General features: G+C 37.5%; 1 protein-coding gene across 1 annotated transcript in view; it reads right to left on the bottom strand.

The window, feature by feature from the left end:
- Positions 1 to 13,763, bottom strand: part of RHOJ (ras homolog family member J) — a 76,391-nt gene extending 62,628 nt beyond the window's left edge. The window contains exon 1 of the mRNA XM_016141795.2: positions 12,934 to 13,763. Coding sequence (XP_015997281.2) covers positions 12,934 to 13,177 — 244 coding nt within the window. The 5' untranslated portion in view covers positions 13,178 to 13,763. The remainder of the gene's footprint in view (positions 1 to 12,933) is intronic.
- Positions 13,764 to 15,008: the final 1,245 nt, after the last annotated feature.

Raw genomic sequence — 15,008 nt, 5'->3', positions numbered from 1 at the left:
GTTTTTTCTCTAAATATTGTGTGAATCTTTGAAAGCTTTACATCTATTAATCTCTATTACCAACCCCTTTTATTTCTTCCCCACCATTAGTTGAAATTGGCCATTAGTTGAAATTTTGGACAGCACATTTAAATAGGACCATACATTTAAATAGACACAATGTGAAGTGATTTACTGCATAAATTATTATACTTAAGGTTAGTTGATAATGTAGTAGGGTCTAAAAGCACTTATGATTTCTTATAGGTACTTCAGGGTTTGTTTATAGCCTGGTGCCTAAGATTTCTTCCCATGTCCAGAAAAATCCATTGAGTTTTAGATTAGCCTGGAACAGAATGTGTTTTGTGAAACTGGAATTCAATCTGTAGTAATTGGTGAGTTTGCTAAATGGGATGTTTGGCTGATGTGCACTACTCTTAAAAAGCTTTTAACGTGTTAACTGGTAGGAGGTGAATGAAACATAAGCGTCACTTAGGGTAATTTGTAATCTACTACATACCAAATCCTAGTAAGACTAGCATATCTGTTACAGTGACAGTATTTAGTACTGTAAAACACAGCGATCTGTGATAACCACAGGGACCAATGTGTTTCCTGTAATACCAAAGCATGTGTCAACCTAAGGACATATTATTTCCCTAATTGCAGGGGGAGAAACACGTAAGATAGAGGTGATCTAAAAGATTATTTGATCTAGACTTCCACATCCTGTTAGAATTGCACCTAACCATGTTGACAAGACACCCATTCCTACCACAAAAGTTACAAAAGCCAATGTGTGCTGGCTATGACTTTGAAATACAAATTGTTCATGATTGACTTGAAGTGAATTCTTGAGAAGCTGCCCATTAAAAACGGGGAAAGAATAGGTAAAATATTTAAAGGAAGTGGGAAAAATCTGGGTGTGTTATCCGAAGATGACAAGGGTGAAAATTTTCTTCATCTTCAAATACATTAAGACCCATTCTTCTGAGGATGATAATGAGAATTTCTCTATCTTTGCTAAACTTGAGTGAGAGGAAGTGGCTTTGATTTTCAGCCTGACAGATTGTCTAAAAGGGAGAGTTCTTAGGAGGGTAAATGAATGAAATGAATAGGGTAAAACCTCTCCAGCAAAGTTTGTGCCTAATATTGACAAGATTTAACATTCATTCTCTGTCTTCATTCTCTGTCTTTTTTGAAAAGTTTGGTTAAAAACCTGTTTATTATTGAAAATAATTAAGGCTTTTACCATCTCAAACTATTGCAGGTGTCATAGTGTCATAGTGTTATGATTCTTTCTCTTCTCTTCTCTTCTCTTCTCTTTCTTATTATTTATGCTTATAGCACCTGGTCTTCCTAGGTGGTCTCCCATCCAAGTACTAACTAGGCCTGACCCTTCTTAGCTTCTGAGATCAGACATTGGGCTTGTTCAGAATGGCATGGCTGTAGACCTCATTCATGATTCTTAAGAGGTTTACATTTGTATACACTAAGGAGATTATTGACTTATTGTTTTTTCTCCTGATTAATCTCATTTGAAAAAAATTTACACCGTACATACTTTAAGGAATTTAATTTTTTCTTTTTGCCTCTAGTGTATGGCATCTGAAAAACAGATTTAAAACAGAAATCTTTCATTGGAAAAACAAATTTTTTTGTAGTTAAGTCACTCATAACACACAAGTTTGAAATTTGACTGAAAGCAAAACCTTTTGGAATTTTTTGTCCTAGAAAAATAAAATGGTTTTATAAGTTTTAAACAAAGCCAATGCAATATTTATGAGTGTATGTTCATGATGCTTAGGATATATCCTTTTAGGGTGGGGAAGGGTCAAACTTCAACAAAGAAAATTACTCTGACTCTTCATACATACAGGATGTTAACTTTCATGTAGTGTAGTGGTTAAGACTGTGAGATGCTTGGATGTCATTTACTTATTTATTTATTTATTTATTTATTCAGTCATTTATTTAGTAGACATTTCTGGGTGTCTCTTGTGTTGCAGGCTCAGTCCCAGGTGTTAGGGACATAAAGGTAAATGAGACAGAAAGAACCTTGCCTTCATGAAATGCATATTCTAGGGAAAGGTAAGCAATGGACAAATAAGATAATAACTATAGAGGAAATAAGCAGGTTTGAAAGAGAGTCAGATTAATTAGGGCGGTGTAGCCTAATTGAGGAGGTAACATTTGAGCCAGATAGACTTGAATATCAATTCTGACACTTCTTAGCCATATGATTATGATACTGGACAAGTTACTTTTCTGAGTTTTACTTTTCTTGGCTGTGAAATGATGATACTTATTACTTGGAGATAATGTGAAGCTCAAGGAAGATAGCAAAGGTAACACTGGACTTGACACATATTAAATACTTAGCTAATTACTATTTTTATTAATAAACTAAATACCACTGCAAAAGGATCAGGAAGCAGTTTTATTTATTATGGTGCATTCTGTGTAGGCCACACAGAACATTGTTTGTCTCTTGTTGGCAAGTAGAATCACATTCTGAGTCCCGATTTACAAGGTGGTGCTGGAGAAGCTCCAAAGGAAGGCTTGGTCCTCACTAGCAAGAGTGCTTTTCAATTGGTTGTTCAGATAAGAGTGCCTGAGTCCCAGTTACAAAATTTCTGCCTCTCCCAGAAGTTACATGCTGTCTCTTTCATGAACCAGATTCTAGCCCAAGTAGAAACTTTTTGGACTCTGAAAAATTGAATTTTAGGCAACTTTCCATTTTTTTTCTCCTTTTCCCCAAATGTTAGGTCAAAGCTTGAAGAAGAACAGAAAGATTTGCAGAAGGGAAACAGATGTTTATGTTCATTTCATAATCGTAGGGCTGGATGGATATGGAAGAATAATAATAGCGTCCAAGACACACCAAAACCACCCCAAGGATTCCAGGCTCTTTCCTGTTTTTTAAGACTCCTTTGCTTCTTCCCATGAGAGTAGGTGTTCCCTAATTTTCCTCATTAACCCCTCTGAAGGTCTTACAGCCATGCTGATTATTGTATACAGGCAGCAAGCTCAGCCAACAGCAGTTCATACGTATGAAGCTTTACCAGTCACATCTGAGTCTTTTCTCCCAGCAGCTGGTACTTGGTGTACCCACGTTTGCCTAGTCAGCCTCCTTTCTGCTATGTTTTACTGTTCCCACTTACCTCTATTTTGAGTCTTCGAGGCTTCGCTCCCCACCTCACACCAGCCGTCTCCTAACACTTTATGATGCTCAGCCGTGTGTATTTTCTTTCTTCCAGGGTCTCTCTATGTCCCAGCTATGGGTACAGATCCTCATTTAGGAATTTGCTAGTTCCTCATTTAGGGATTTGCTAGCTGTTTTTGAGCTGCTCTGAAGGCCTCCTCTAGTTTTACATAGTTTCTCCTGTTAGAAACTTCCAAGTCAAGAAATTAAATATGTGTACCTATTTTAAAATTGCTTTTTACTGATTGATGGTTGATTATAGAATTGTTCCTCTTAACCTGATTTATAGGCACCTTTATAGCATAAGAAAGTATTTTCTGAACTTGCTAGAGTACAAAAAATTGTGTATGAACTTTTGATATCCAAATGGTTTTGAACTATAAAATGGAAGTTTCATAGGTTCCATTAAAATGAAATGCCTAGCATGCTTGTTGAAATTTGTATTTACAGCTCTTCCTCTTAGCACAGACCAAAGAATCTACATTTTTAACAAGAGGTTTTTCTGATGACCAGGCAAACTTAAGAAATACAGGTATGCCATTTATAGTTGAATAAACACCTAACCAAATATGGTGCTTAGGGAAGTTTATATTGTTTATGTGGGTCTATTGTGTTTAATGTAGGAAATTTCAATTTAGTAATTGTGGTAAAGATTACTATTAAATCCACTAAAATCTGTTCACTCTTTTTTGGGGGGGCATATAGCTGAGCTCTCTTACAATCATATGTGGCTAAGAGCCTAACTTCTGTGCAGTGAAATGTAAACCGAAGTGACGTGTGCACTTATAGACTTGAATTGCACCACCACTCCTTGCCTTTACTTCTCCATATTCTTTCATCTTTCACTGTCTAGATACAGAGCACTACAAAGCCCTAGGCAATAGCAAGGAAACAAGATGGAAAAAATAGATCCTTGAGCGACCACATGGAACAGACCCATGTTACCAACATAAATACTTGCTCAGGTCTATTACAGGAGCAAGAAACAGAATGCCGATAGTTTAAATAATTTTATATTCGAACCTATTTGTTACAGCATCCTGTCCTATCTCATGTGCTGCCATTACAAAAATATAAAAAAGTGTTGGTTTGCTGTTAAGTGGTAGGTGGTAAAAAAACAGAACAGACCGGAAAGATTAAGATCTATGTCATACTATGAAACGATATTTACAAAATGATTGTCTGTGAAACCTGAAAGGTAAACCTAGTTCCCACAGAGTCTAGCGCACTCAGAAGATTGGGAAATGCCATAATGTTGATATATGTTAATCGTTACTGTGTTTCGCAAGATGTTACAAGAAAGAAGATGAATCGTTTGTCTTTTTTAAGCAGAAATTGATAGGACACAGATATTAATAACCTTATAGAGTTGGCAATTGATTATTTTGTATTCCAAAAATAGGAGATACAATTAAAAAAAATTTTGAGCAACAAACATTCATTTCTTTGTTTAAACAGTAGGATCAGCTCTGTGACAAAGATTAGATCCAGCATATTGCCCTCCCATCTAAGCCTACTGCTTCATGTGGCCTCCAGGTAGCTATTGTTAATCTGAGAGCAAAAGGCATTGGCTAGAAGAAGCAGAAAAAGCATATTTAATAAATATGTCTGGGAAACACATACTTCAGTCTTGGATGTGGTTGCTGACACATGGAACTTAGCAGATGCCTGTTAAGTTTTGGAGAGTTGTTATTTCCAATGAAATTCCAAGCTTGGACTAATATGATGTTTATGACTGTAAAAAACACTTGAGCTCCCCTAGTTGCACAGGCAAGTAGCAGACCCTGAAACTGTATAGCCCCCAAGAAAGGCATACTCTCAGGGCCAATTCAGATGTGTATCCTGGAGGATAATGGATGAGGAAGAAAAACCTGGAGAGTCTAGCCAAGGAAAGTCAAGAATAGTGAATGGAGGAATCTCCTCTAGAGAACAGCATAAGGATCAGTTAAAGAAACTTTTCCCACTGCCAGGGCAGGGCGTCTTTCCAATGTTTGCCATCAAGAGTCTGTTACTGCTGTGTGTCTCCCATTCTTCCCATTTCGGAAGGGATGTTTGAATATTTTGGTTATCCTATCCCTATTGTCTAAGGGGAACTTGTATATGTAGGGCAGATAATATAAGTAATCTTCTGTTGGACCATAAGAAGCCACATCTCCATGAAATGGAAAGGACCGTGCATCACTTGTAGATGTTCAACTTTGACCTGGTTCAGTGACAGAATGGGACTCTGGATAGTCCCTTTTGGGAAAAATTTATTTTAAATTTATTTTGAATTTATTTTATATGTGGGAAAAATAATGGAGGGATATTTGATGGCTGGAGAGACTGATGGAGGCAGGGGTGGCTAGTTTCCATCAAAATCCATTCTTCCCACATAGGTGGGCTTTATTTCCCAGCCTCTCTTTGGGTGAGATGTGGCATTGTGACTGTTATCTCCTGTGGAACATGACTGGAAATGATATGTGACACTTCTAATCCTGGCCCATAAAAATTTCTATTTAGGTTTCTCCGTGATCTTTCTCATTAGGCAGGTAGGATGCAAGACTGTGAGATCCTAGGGGGTAGCAGGGTCACAAGATGGACAGAGCCCAGGTCCCCTAAATTACCACATACAGGAAAGCAGCCCCACTGACTTGAATACCTGCTCAGGACCATAATATTAGCAAGCAACACCAGCCATGGTGTTAATTATATATATGTTTGTGTCTCTTTTTTATAGCAGGTTAGTGTACCCTAACATTACCTTTTTGATTAAAGTTGTTGGTGAAAAACCTATATGCTGCTTATATTGTTTGTTTACTGTTTCATGACCTCCACTAACTCCATTACAAGGTATTTAACCTTGGGAAAATTGTTTAATACCTTTGTGCCTTGATTTCCCCATTAGTAAAATTGGAAAAATAATAGCACCTCATAGGATCATTGTGAGGTGGCAATGAATTGATGTATGAAAATTCTTCATATATGCCTGAAGGACTATGGAAGTATATAGCTATTGTTAATTTTTGGTTAATACATATTCTTATGGCATTCAAGTTTCATAATTGATACTACTGAGATTGGAAATGAAGAACACCATGAGTAAAAGCTGTGTCTTGAACCAAGACAAAATGCTGAGTGAATATACATGAATCAGCTCTTTTTGTTTTGTGAAAATTGGACACATTGAAAACGTTGGTGGCCTTCAGAGTATTCAGGAATGATGCCAGGCCACCCTGCAACTCACAGTCAGTCCCTATTACATTCATGATGAGATTTATCATGACTGTTATACCCAGAAAATCAACTGTTTGGATTCTGCTAACTAACCAAAAGGGCAGTGTAGATTTTTGTTTGTGGAAATGTAAATTTTCAGCCTTATTAGAACCTGAATCCTTACCATAGATCCTTGCAATCTTGTATTCAGGACTGATGAAGGAGATAGTTTTGTTGAGTTTTTTTCCCCTGTTCTTTCCTGAGAGGCCTTGTTGCCCATCTTTATGCTGCCTTTGTAGAATAGGCCAACTATATCCCAAAACATAGACATCCAATGTACTGAGTCATCTTGGAGCCGTATTTGCTATTTACTCCATAAGAAGAAGATTTTTTAAAAAGCTGCCCCAGAAATAAAGTATTATCTACTTGAAGCCCAACCTCAATGGGCAGTTAAGTAGTAAAATTTATGAAGCATTTCCTCTCCTGGACAGTGAAGGGAGCCAGGCATGTGGAACTAAAAGTCTTGGTCAGTGGGAGCCTGTCCACTGAAGCCTGAATTGGTTACAGTTTGGTTTGTTGCTTGCCCAAGCTGGGATGCAGGATGGTTATGTACTGCAGGTACAGTTTCTACTCCTGGGAGCATGGCTTTTCTTGGGTCACTTTGGTCACAGATACTTAATTTTCTTTTTTTCTTTTTCTTTTTTCTTACTCCTAAGAGAAGCAGCTCCCAGTTTACCATCTCTGCTTCCTCCTGCCCCCCCTTTCCATAAATTATGTTAATTTCCTGCATAGGCAGCCTGGGTTTGCAAATAGTGACTTAAAATGAGTTTGCAAACACGGGTGGTTTTCGACAAACTGTAGGAGGGATGGCGACAGAAGAAAGAGCTGCAGACAAAATCAAATTTATCCAATGGAAAGATATTCTGTGTTCTTGTATTCGAAGGATCAATATAATTAAAATAGCTATATTACCCAAAGCAGTATACAGATTTAATATAATCTCCATCAAAATCACAATGGAATTTTTAAAAGAAATAGAACAAAAACCATCAGATTTGTATGGAATCACAAAATACCCCAAATAGCCAGAGGAAACCCAAGAAAAAAGAACAAAGCTAGAGGTATCACACTCTCTGACTTCAAATTATACTACAAAGTGACAATGATCAAAACGGCATGGTATTGACTGAAAAACAGACACACAGACCAGTGGAACAGAATTGAGGGTCCAGAAGTAAACTCATGTTTATACAGGCAAATAATTTTTGAGAAAAAAGCCAAAAACAATCCAGTGGAGAAAGGAAAGCCTCTTCAATAAACGATGTTGGGAAAATTGGGAAGCCACATGCAAAGAGTGAAACTAGACTTCTGTTTGTCATAATACACAAAGATTATCTGAAAGTGAATCAAATAACTAAATATAAGATATGAAACAGTAAAATACCTAACAGAAAACAGGTATTAAACTTATGGACCTTGGTCTTAGAGGAATTTTATAAATTTGACCGTAAAGGCAAGCGAAGTAAAAGTAAAAATAAATGAATGGGACCACATCAAACTGAAAAGCTTCTGCACAGCAAAAGAAACCACCAACAAAATAAAAAGGCAACCAACTGAGTGGGAGAAAATATTTACAAACAACACCTTCGCCAAGGAGTTAAGATCCAAAATATATAAAGTCACAACTCAACAGCAACAACAACAAACAAACAATTTAACTAAAAAATGGGTAGAGGACCTGAACACTTCTCTCAGGAAGACATACAAATGGCCAACAGATGTATGAAAAGATGCTTACCTTCATTAGCTATTAGGGAAATGCAAATCAAAACTAGAATGAGATACCATCTCAAATCTGTTAGAATGGCTTTTATCAACAGGACAAGTAATAAGTGTTAGAGAGGATGCGGAGAAAAAGGAACCCTCATACACTGCTGGTAGGAATATAAATTGATATAGCCAGTATGGAGAACAGTATGGAGATTCTTCAAAAAATTAAGAATAGAGTTACCATATGACCCAGAAATCCTTCTTTTCGGTATCTACACCAAAAAATGTGAAAACATTTATTCAAAAAGATATACACACACACACACACACACACACACACACACACACACACACACACACACATATACACCTTTATGTTCATTGCAGCATTATTTATAGTGGCCAAAACATGGAAACAACCAAAGAGTCCTTCAATAGATGTTTGGATAAAGAGGGTGTGGTACATATATACAATGGAATGCTACTCAGCCATAAGAAAAGACAAAATAATGCTGTTTGCAACAATGTGGATAGATCCTGAGAACATAATGCTAAGAGAAATAAGATGGAAAAAGTCAAGAACCATAGATTATTCATGGGAGATGTAAAACTGAAAGCAACAAATGCACAGACAATACAAACAAAAATCAAAAACTTAGATACAAACAACAGTATGGTGGTTACCAGAGGGAAAGTGGGGTGGGGGGAAGTGGAAAAGGATAAAAAGGGGGTCAGAAATATGGTGATGGAAGATTTAACTTTGGGTGGTGAACATAATGCAGTTAACAGATAATTTATTATAGAATTTTACACTTAAATCTATATAATTGTCCAATGTCACCCCAATGAATTTAATGAAATTTTAAAAAATCTATTTAAATTTTGAGGATGATGGAAATGATGAATGAAGTATGTCACGCACAGGTTTCACTTCGAATGGGCTTATTTTATACATATGCGTATAAACGTACAAACCACAGACATAATCTGACAACATACAATCTGACTAAACTCTGGAAGTGTTATCCTTATGTCATATTTCATGTGAAACATTAATTAACAATAATTTATCAATGAGGGGTCTGCTATACAACTCAAAGCTAAATGTAGGATAAAGATAGGATGGGAAAAGAGATATGGTTGCTCCATGGTAGTTGTGAAGTCTCCAGAGGTTATTAGGACACCTTCAGTCATCCTAGAAGGCAGTAGGAAGAAAGGCCCAGAGATATTTCTTAGGCATACTTGTAAAAAACATAGCGACAATTTTTACCTTCATTCTACTGCCCTCACTTTTTAGTCTTAGCCCTTAGTTGAACTTGGGGCTATTCTGGAATATACTATTTATATAAGAACTTAAGTGTTTGAGTGTGCCACCTAAAATTTAGGCAGGATTTTGGATATAATACAAATGGGGGCATTTGAGTACATTCCATTTGTTTAAAAATGAAATATACACATTTAGATACTGGCCAAGAAAATTCAATGATGTATTATAATTCCAGTAGAGATAAAATAAGATGTGAACAAAATGGTTCAAAAACATAATAAATTTATTAAATATTTTTATATGTTCCCTCCTAACGAGATACCTGCTGGACCAACAATTTGTTCATTGAGTCATCAAAATTTTAATGGATCAAGAATTATCTCAGCACTGGAGGGACTAAGATAATTAAAATATACTAATTCATTTGTTCAGTGACTGTCAAGAGTTTATTATCTGTTGGGCCTGTTTTAGAAGCTGGGGGTAGAACTAGACAAGGTCCTTCTCCTCATGGAATTTACATTCCAGTGTGGGATAAAAATGGTAGGCAAATAAATGTGAGCACAGTGCCAGTAGTGTTAAATGTTATAAAGAAAGATATGGCAGGATAAAACATAAAGATATAAAGGTTAAAGAGTGACTCCGCGTTTGCGTGTGCGAATGTGTTAAATAACATGGTTAATGGAAGCTGAGAAGGATCTGGAGAAATAGTGTCAGTCTGGAAGAAAAGCAAGTATAAAGTCTTCAAGGGAGGAAGGAGTTGGGAGTGTTTGATAATGGCTGGTGTGGCTGGAGCAGAAATACTGAAGAGAGTTAGAGGAGGTTTAAGAGGTAACGGGGACCAAATCATGGAGTGCCTTGTACATCACGATAAATGATGGGATCCGAGTATGAAGGGATTGGAGTATTTAGGGCTGTGAATAAGTGTAGAGACCCCCTTCTTAATAGCTACTCTGTATCTAATACTTATCATGTGTAAAGCACTGTTCTAAGACCTACATGTATTTATTTTGTTCTCACAAGTGATCCTAAAAACTCTATTTTCCTTTATTTCCCATTTATGATAATTGAGGCACAGAGTCATTAAGTAACTTGCTCAAGGCCGCATGGTAATGGTAGAGACAGTATTGGAACTGGGCTTTCTGGCTTCAGAGCTCGTACTCTTGAGCGGTGTGCTGTTCTTCCATTCCTACTGATATATCTTTACCTTCCTGGGGTCAGCAGCTTATTAGGAAACTTCTTCAAGAGATAGGCTCCCTTTGACTTGAACCACAATTTCCTAAAGACTCAGTAAACCGGTTGTAGGTTGTCATTTTAGAATGGGCTGGTAGGACCCAGGGACTGGATACAGGATACTTCGCCACATGGAGAAGAAAACATTTGTGTTTTTTTTTTTCTTGTTATTTTTTTTTATAATTAGTTGTAGATTCTCATGTGACTGTATAAGGATTTATGTTCAATTAGCTCATTTACGGGAAAGATGGTGGGAAAAAGGAGCTAGAGTCTTTGTGATGGAGAAGATCCCTCTACTAATGGAAATGTCCACTTCGTTACCGTCCTAGATGTATGTGGGTCATGTCTTCATTTCCTTAAAAACCTGATTGAAAGGACATGAAAAGACTGCATACTTAAAAGGTACAAAGTATAAATCAAAGCAATAATGTTCCTATGTGCCAAGTATTGCTTTGGGTATAATGGCTGTGATTTCTTGAGAGCTAAAATTATAGAGTAGCCAAAATCTTTAAGATGATTTGATGCTCCAATAGTATGTACACAATTGAAATATAAAATAATTTGACGCTAGTGGAATCTAGTGGTGATTCAGCCTTTGATCTTTTAATAGGCCTACTTTATCTCTAAAGATGGTTTTATTCTCTCTCGTCCTGATACTACACTGTAATTGCTTCGCCCGCAGATGGGAATGAGATACATAATTTTCAAAAGCGCTTGAAACCTCTATTAGTAGATTTTAGGTTCCATCTTTGATCTAAAAGTTTTTGAAAATAGATACCATCTAGTTTCCCTTTCCTGACAGAAAGAGGGCATAGAATAAAAAACCTCTGCTAAGATGTTTACAGGTCAGTACCCTAGTAACTTTCTTAAGTCACAGACCCCCTAGTTTTATTATTGTTTTTTCTTTTTTCTTTTTTTTTGTTCTGAAGGCGAAAGTCTACCTGTTCACTTTATTCTGTTCTCATAAAAATTTTCTTCTCCGGGCATAGTCATTATATTTTCAGAAAAGCTTAAGGGAGCCCGCATTTAAATTTGCTCTTCATTTCTACAAATAGAAAAAGCTGCTGGGAAATGGATATGGTGGTTCTCTTCCTGCCGGCTGTGTAATATTGTCATAAATCATGTGACTGTAGGCGGAGGGGACTTAGGTGATTGTTCAGCTCTGGAAAAGAAGCTACTTCCTGCAGAAAGAGGATTTCAAATGGCCACATAACAAAGCCAACACTCACACAGGTTTCCTGTGGGCCATTTCCCCTTTGCTGAATCTGACCCAAAGCCAAGGTAAAGGAAGAGAAATTTTCCTCCTATGAAAATCTCAAATCTCAGATAACTTATCAAGCCACTCACTGTGTTCAAAAGTTATAAAATCTAGGCTATTGTGAATTTCTGAAAAATTTCATGAACTTTTAAGAAATTTAATAATATTTGGAAATGAAGAGAAAAAGTTAAGAGTCATAGTGGAAGAATTTAGATAAGCTATCACACTGATGAGCTATCATACCACAAACTTTAGAATACTCAAAAAGATATAAACTCGAAAGAATTAAGTTGTGAATACAGTATCTTGACTGTCATACTTTAAAATATTTTATCCCCAATTTTGGAACATACTTTACAATGTTTCAATAGTACTTTTACCTTTATTTTTACTTTTTAAAAACTATCAATTAAAACGTTTCTTTTCCTTCAAGGTACAGATTGTCTAATGGATATTTAAAACCTTTTAATACTTTCCCCCGACCCACAACCCCAGGAAAATTAAATATAGTAGTACAATACCCATTGTTATAGAAAAATGAAGGTTGTAATATTTATTCATCTTAGCATTTTCATCTATGGGTGGTGTGAAATGAATATAGCAAAAGTGGCAGGAACCCTTTCACCATTCTGTGATTAGTGATTTTTTTTTTTTTTTGTAAAAAAGAACTGTGATACAATTACTCTACATTTTAAAATGTTCACAATAAAAAAAATGATGAATCTCAGGCAAATGTTTAGTAAAATCTCTGTCCTCAAAGCCAAGAGGGATATTTCAGGGTATCTCCCAGTGTTATTCATTCGATTTAAGGGAGAAAACAAAAGTGTGACAATACAAATTGATGTACAAATTGTTCTCCTAATAATACCAGCAAAGTCCTTCGTTGTAAGTTATGCTAAGCTACCTAACTATGTCCAGGCCTGCACCCACTACTGACATTAGACATAAGCCAGGCCCCTGTGAAGTCGGGGTGTCACCTCCCGCATCACTCACCCCGTATGCAGCAACAGGTTTCCCACATTTTCTTACCTGCATAGTGGTCGAACACAGTGGGCACGTATTCCTCTGGGAAGGCATCATTGGCGTAGCTCATGAGCAGGCAGGTTTTCCCCACCGCACCGTCCCCCACCACCACACACTTCAACATCTTCTTCTCCTTGCTGTCACCGCAGCTGCAGCTGCTGTCATTTCCTTCCTTGCAGTTCATTCTTGCCGCTCCAGCTGCTGTGACTGTGCTGATGCTGTTGCTTCTCCTGCTTCTCCCAAAGCCCATGAAGCAGTGGGAAGCCAGTGGCAGGCTTGAGATCACTTTGCCTTACTTTGGGTACCTGGGATCATACTGACTTGTCCGAGGAAGCTGGCGTGTACCCTCTTGCTTACCATACTGGTAAAGAAAGGTAACACACTTGGGAGGATTATTAAAAGGGTCTGTCCCTTTTCCCTATCAGTTTGAGTTAAGAAACCCTCATCTTCACCGAATTCTAGGGGCTTCCTCGCAGTCTGGAAACTTCAACAGCCTGAGGGTTTCACTCCGCTCTCCCCCTCTCCAGCCTGGCTGAAGACACGGTGGAATATTGCTGAATCTTCCCCATTTTCCACTTCACATCTAACATGGAGGAAAGCTGGGCTTTTTAATGGAGTTTTCCCCTTGCTTCCTTCAGCTTGCGAGTGTCAGGAAATCATGGGTTTCCTGCTGCATTCCATATTAGGATCAGTGGGCTGGGGAAGGCTGCAACAATGGGAGCTCTGTGTGTGTGTGTTTGTACTTCTGGGGAACGCTGCCAGGACATGGAGTGGGAAAACACTAGGGGTCCCACTGCAGACTCAAGCTGTCAGACTTCCTGTTTCATCCACTGCTGGGGAGGCTGTTTGCCTGTGGCTGGCTGGGAAGGGGCTGACGAAAGGATGAAAACTGGGGAGTACTGTCTGCCACAGAAATGGGAATGGTTTAAGTGAGCAGAGAGAACCACACCAGCCGTTGTAGGATAACATATGACATCATCCCTCACTGAGTCACCAGCTAAAAGCTCTGCAAATTAAAAATGGACAGTTCTTCACATACTTAAATGAGAAACCTTGAGCAATCGTCCCTTTGATGAAGAAGAAAACCTTCCAGAGTTATATTATTTCAAAGGGAGACATTCCTGTAGATCGAGGTGTAAAATGTGTGATCAGGTTTATGAATTGCCACAGTTGAGCACAACACTCAAACATGTATTCCAGGCAGACACATTTTTATGGTTGTAGCACATAAGAAATCAATCAGATGTGGGCTATTTGCATCTTCTTATTAGTGAGTAAACACACATGTGCTTGGCTTACCCTCACTGTTGGAAATGAGTGTGTGGGATGGCTTTATTGGTTTGTTTTAGGTCCCCAAATGCTGCTTTTACTTGGACGGTTCCCTTTTTGATTTAGTCCTATCCCCTTGGGTCAGCCTGGCCCTCTTCAATTACAAAGGAGCCATTGGCAGCTAATTTATTTGTCGGTTGGGTCACTCAAAATGAAGTCCCTTTGAAGCTCAGTGTTTGATTAATGTACTTGGTCTTAGAAAAGAAGTGGAACTCTGAAAATGGTTTTAATAATAGGTCAAGTCCTTTTTTGATGGGGGAACACTGTTTCTTTGAGATATTTTAGTACTGATTTTTTAATTTTATTTTTTCATTTTTAGGTGAGGCAACCCTTGGTTGACCTTACAGATTGCAAGAACCTTCTCAGTTTACAATCCCTTATTTTTTAAAAATTTTTTTACGCCTACAGCACCTGGTCTTCCTAGGTGGTCTCCCATCCAAGTACTAACCAGGCCCAACCCTGCTTAGCTTCTGAGATCAGACGAGAGTACTGATTTTTAAGAATTCAAATTACCTAATTGATTTGAGGAGGTTTTTTTTCTTTTCTTTTTTTTTTTTTTTTTGAGAGAGTGGGAGAGAAGTCTGTTTTAATAAGCGACTATCAATAATATATATATCCCTATCTATATCTATGACTATCATAAATATAGCCCTAGATTTCTTCTGTTTTAGATTATAGGAACATTTACCACAGCGCTTAGTGTCCCAATATTTCTTTCCTATAAAGGGTTGGTGTTTCAGTCAGGTTGTGGT

This window comes from Rousettus aegyptiacus, unplaced genomic scaffold, assembly GCF_014176215.1.
Source record: "Rousettus aegyptiacus isolate mRouAeg1 unplaced genomic scaffold, mRouAeg1.p scaffold_m13_p_3, whole genome shotgun sequence".
Lineage (NCBI taxonomy): Eukaryota > Metazoa > Chordata > Mammalia > Chiroptera > Pteropodidae > Rousettus > Rousettus aegyptiacus.
This window is presented reverse-complemented; position numbering and strand designations above follow the sequence as displayed.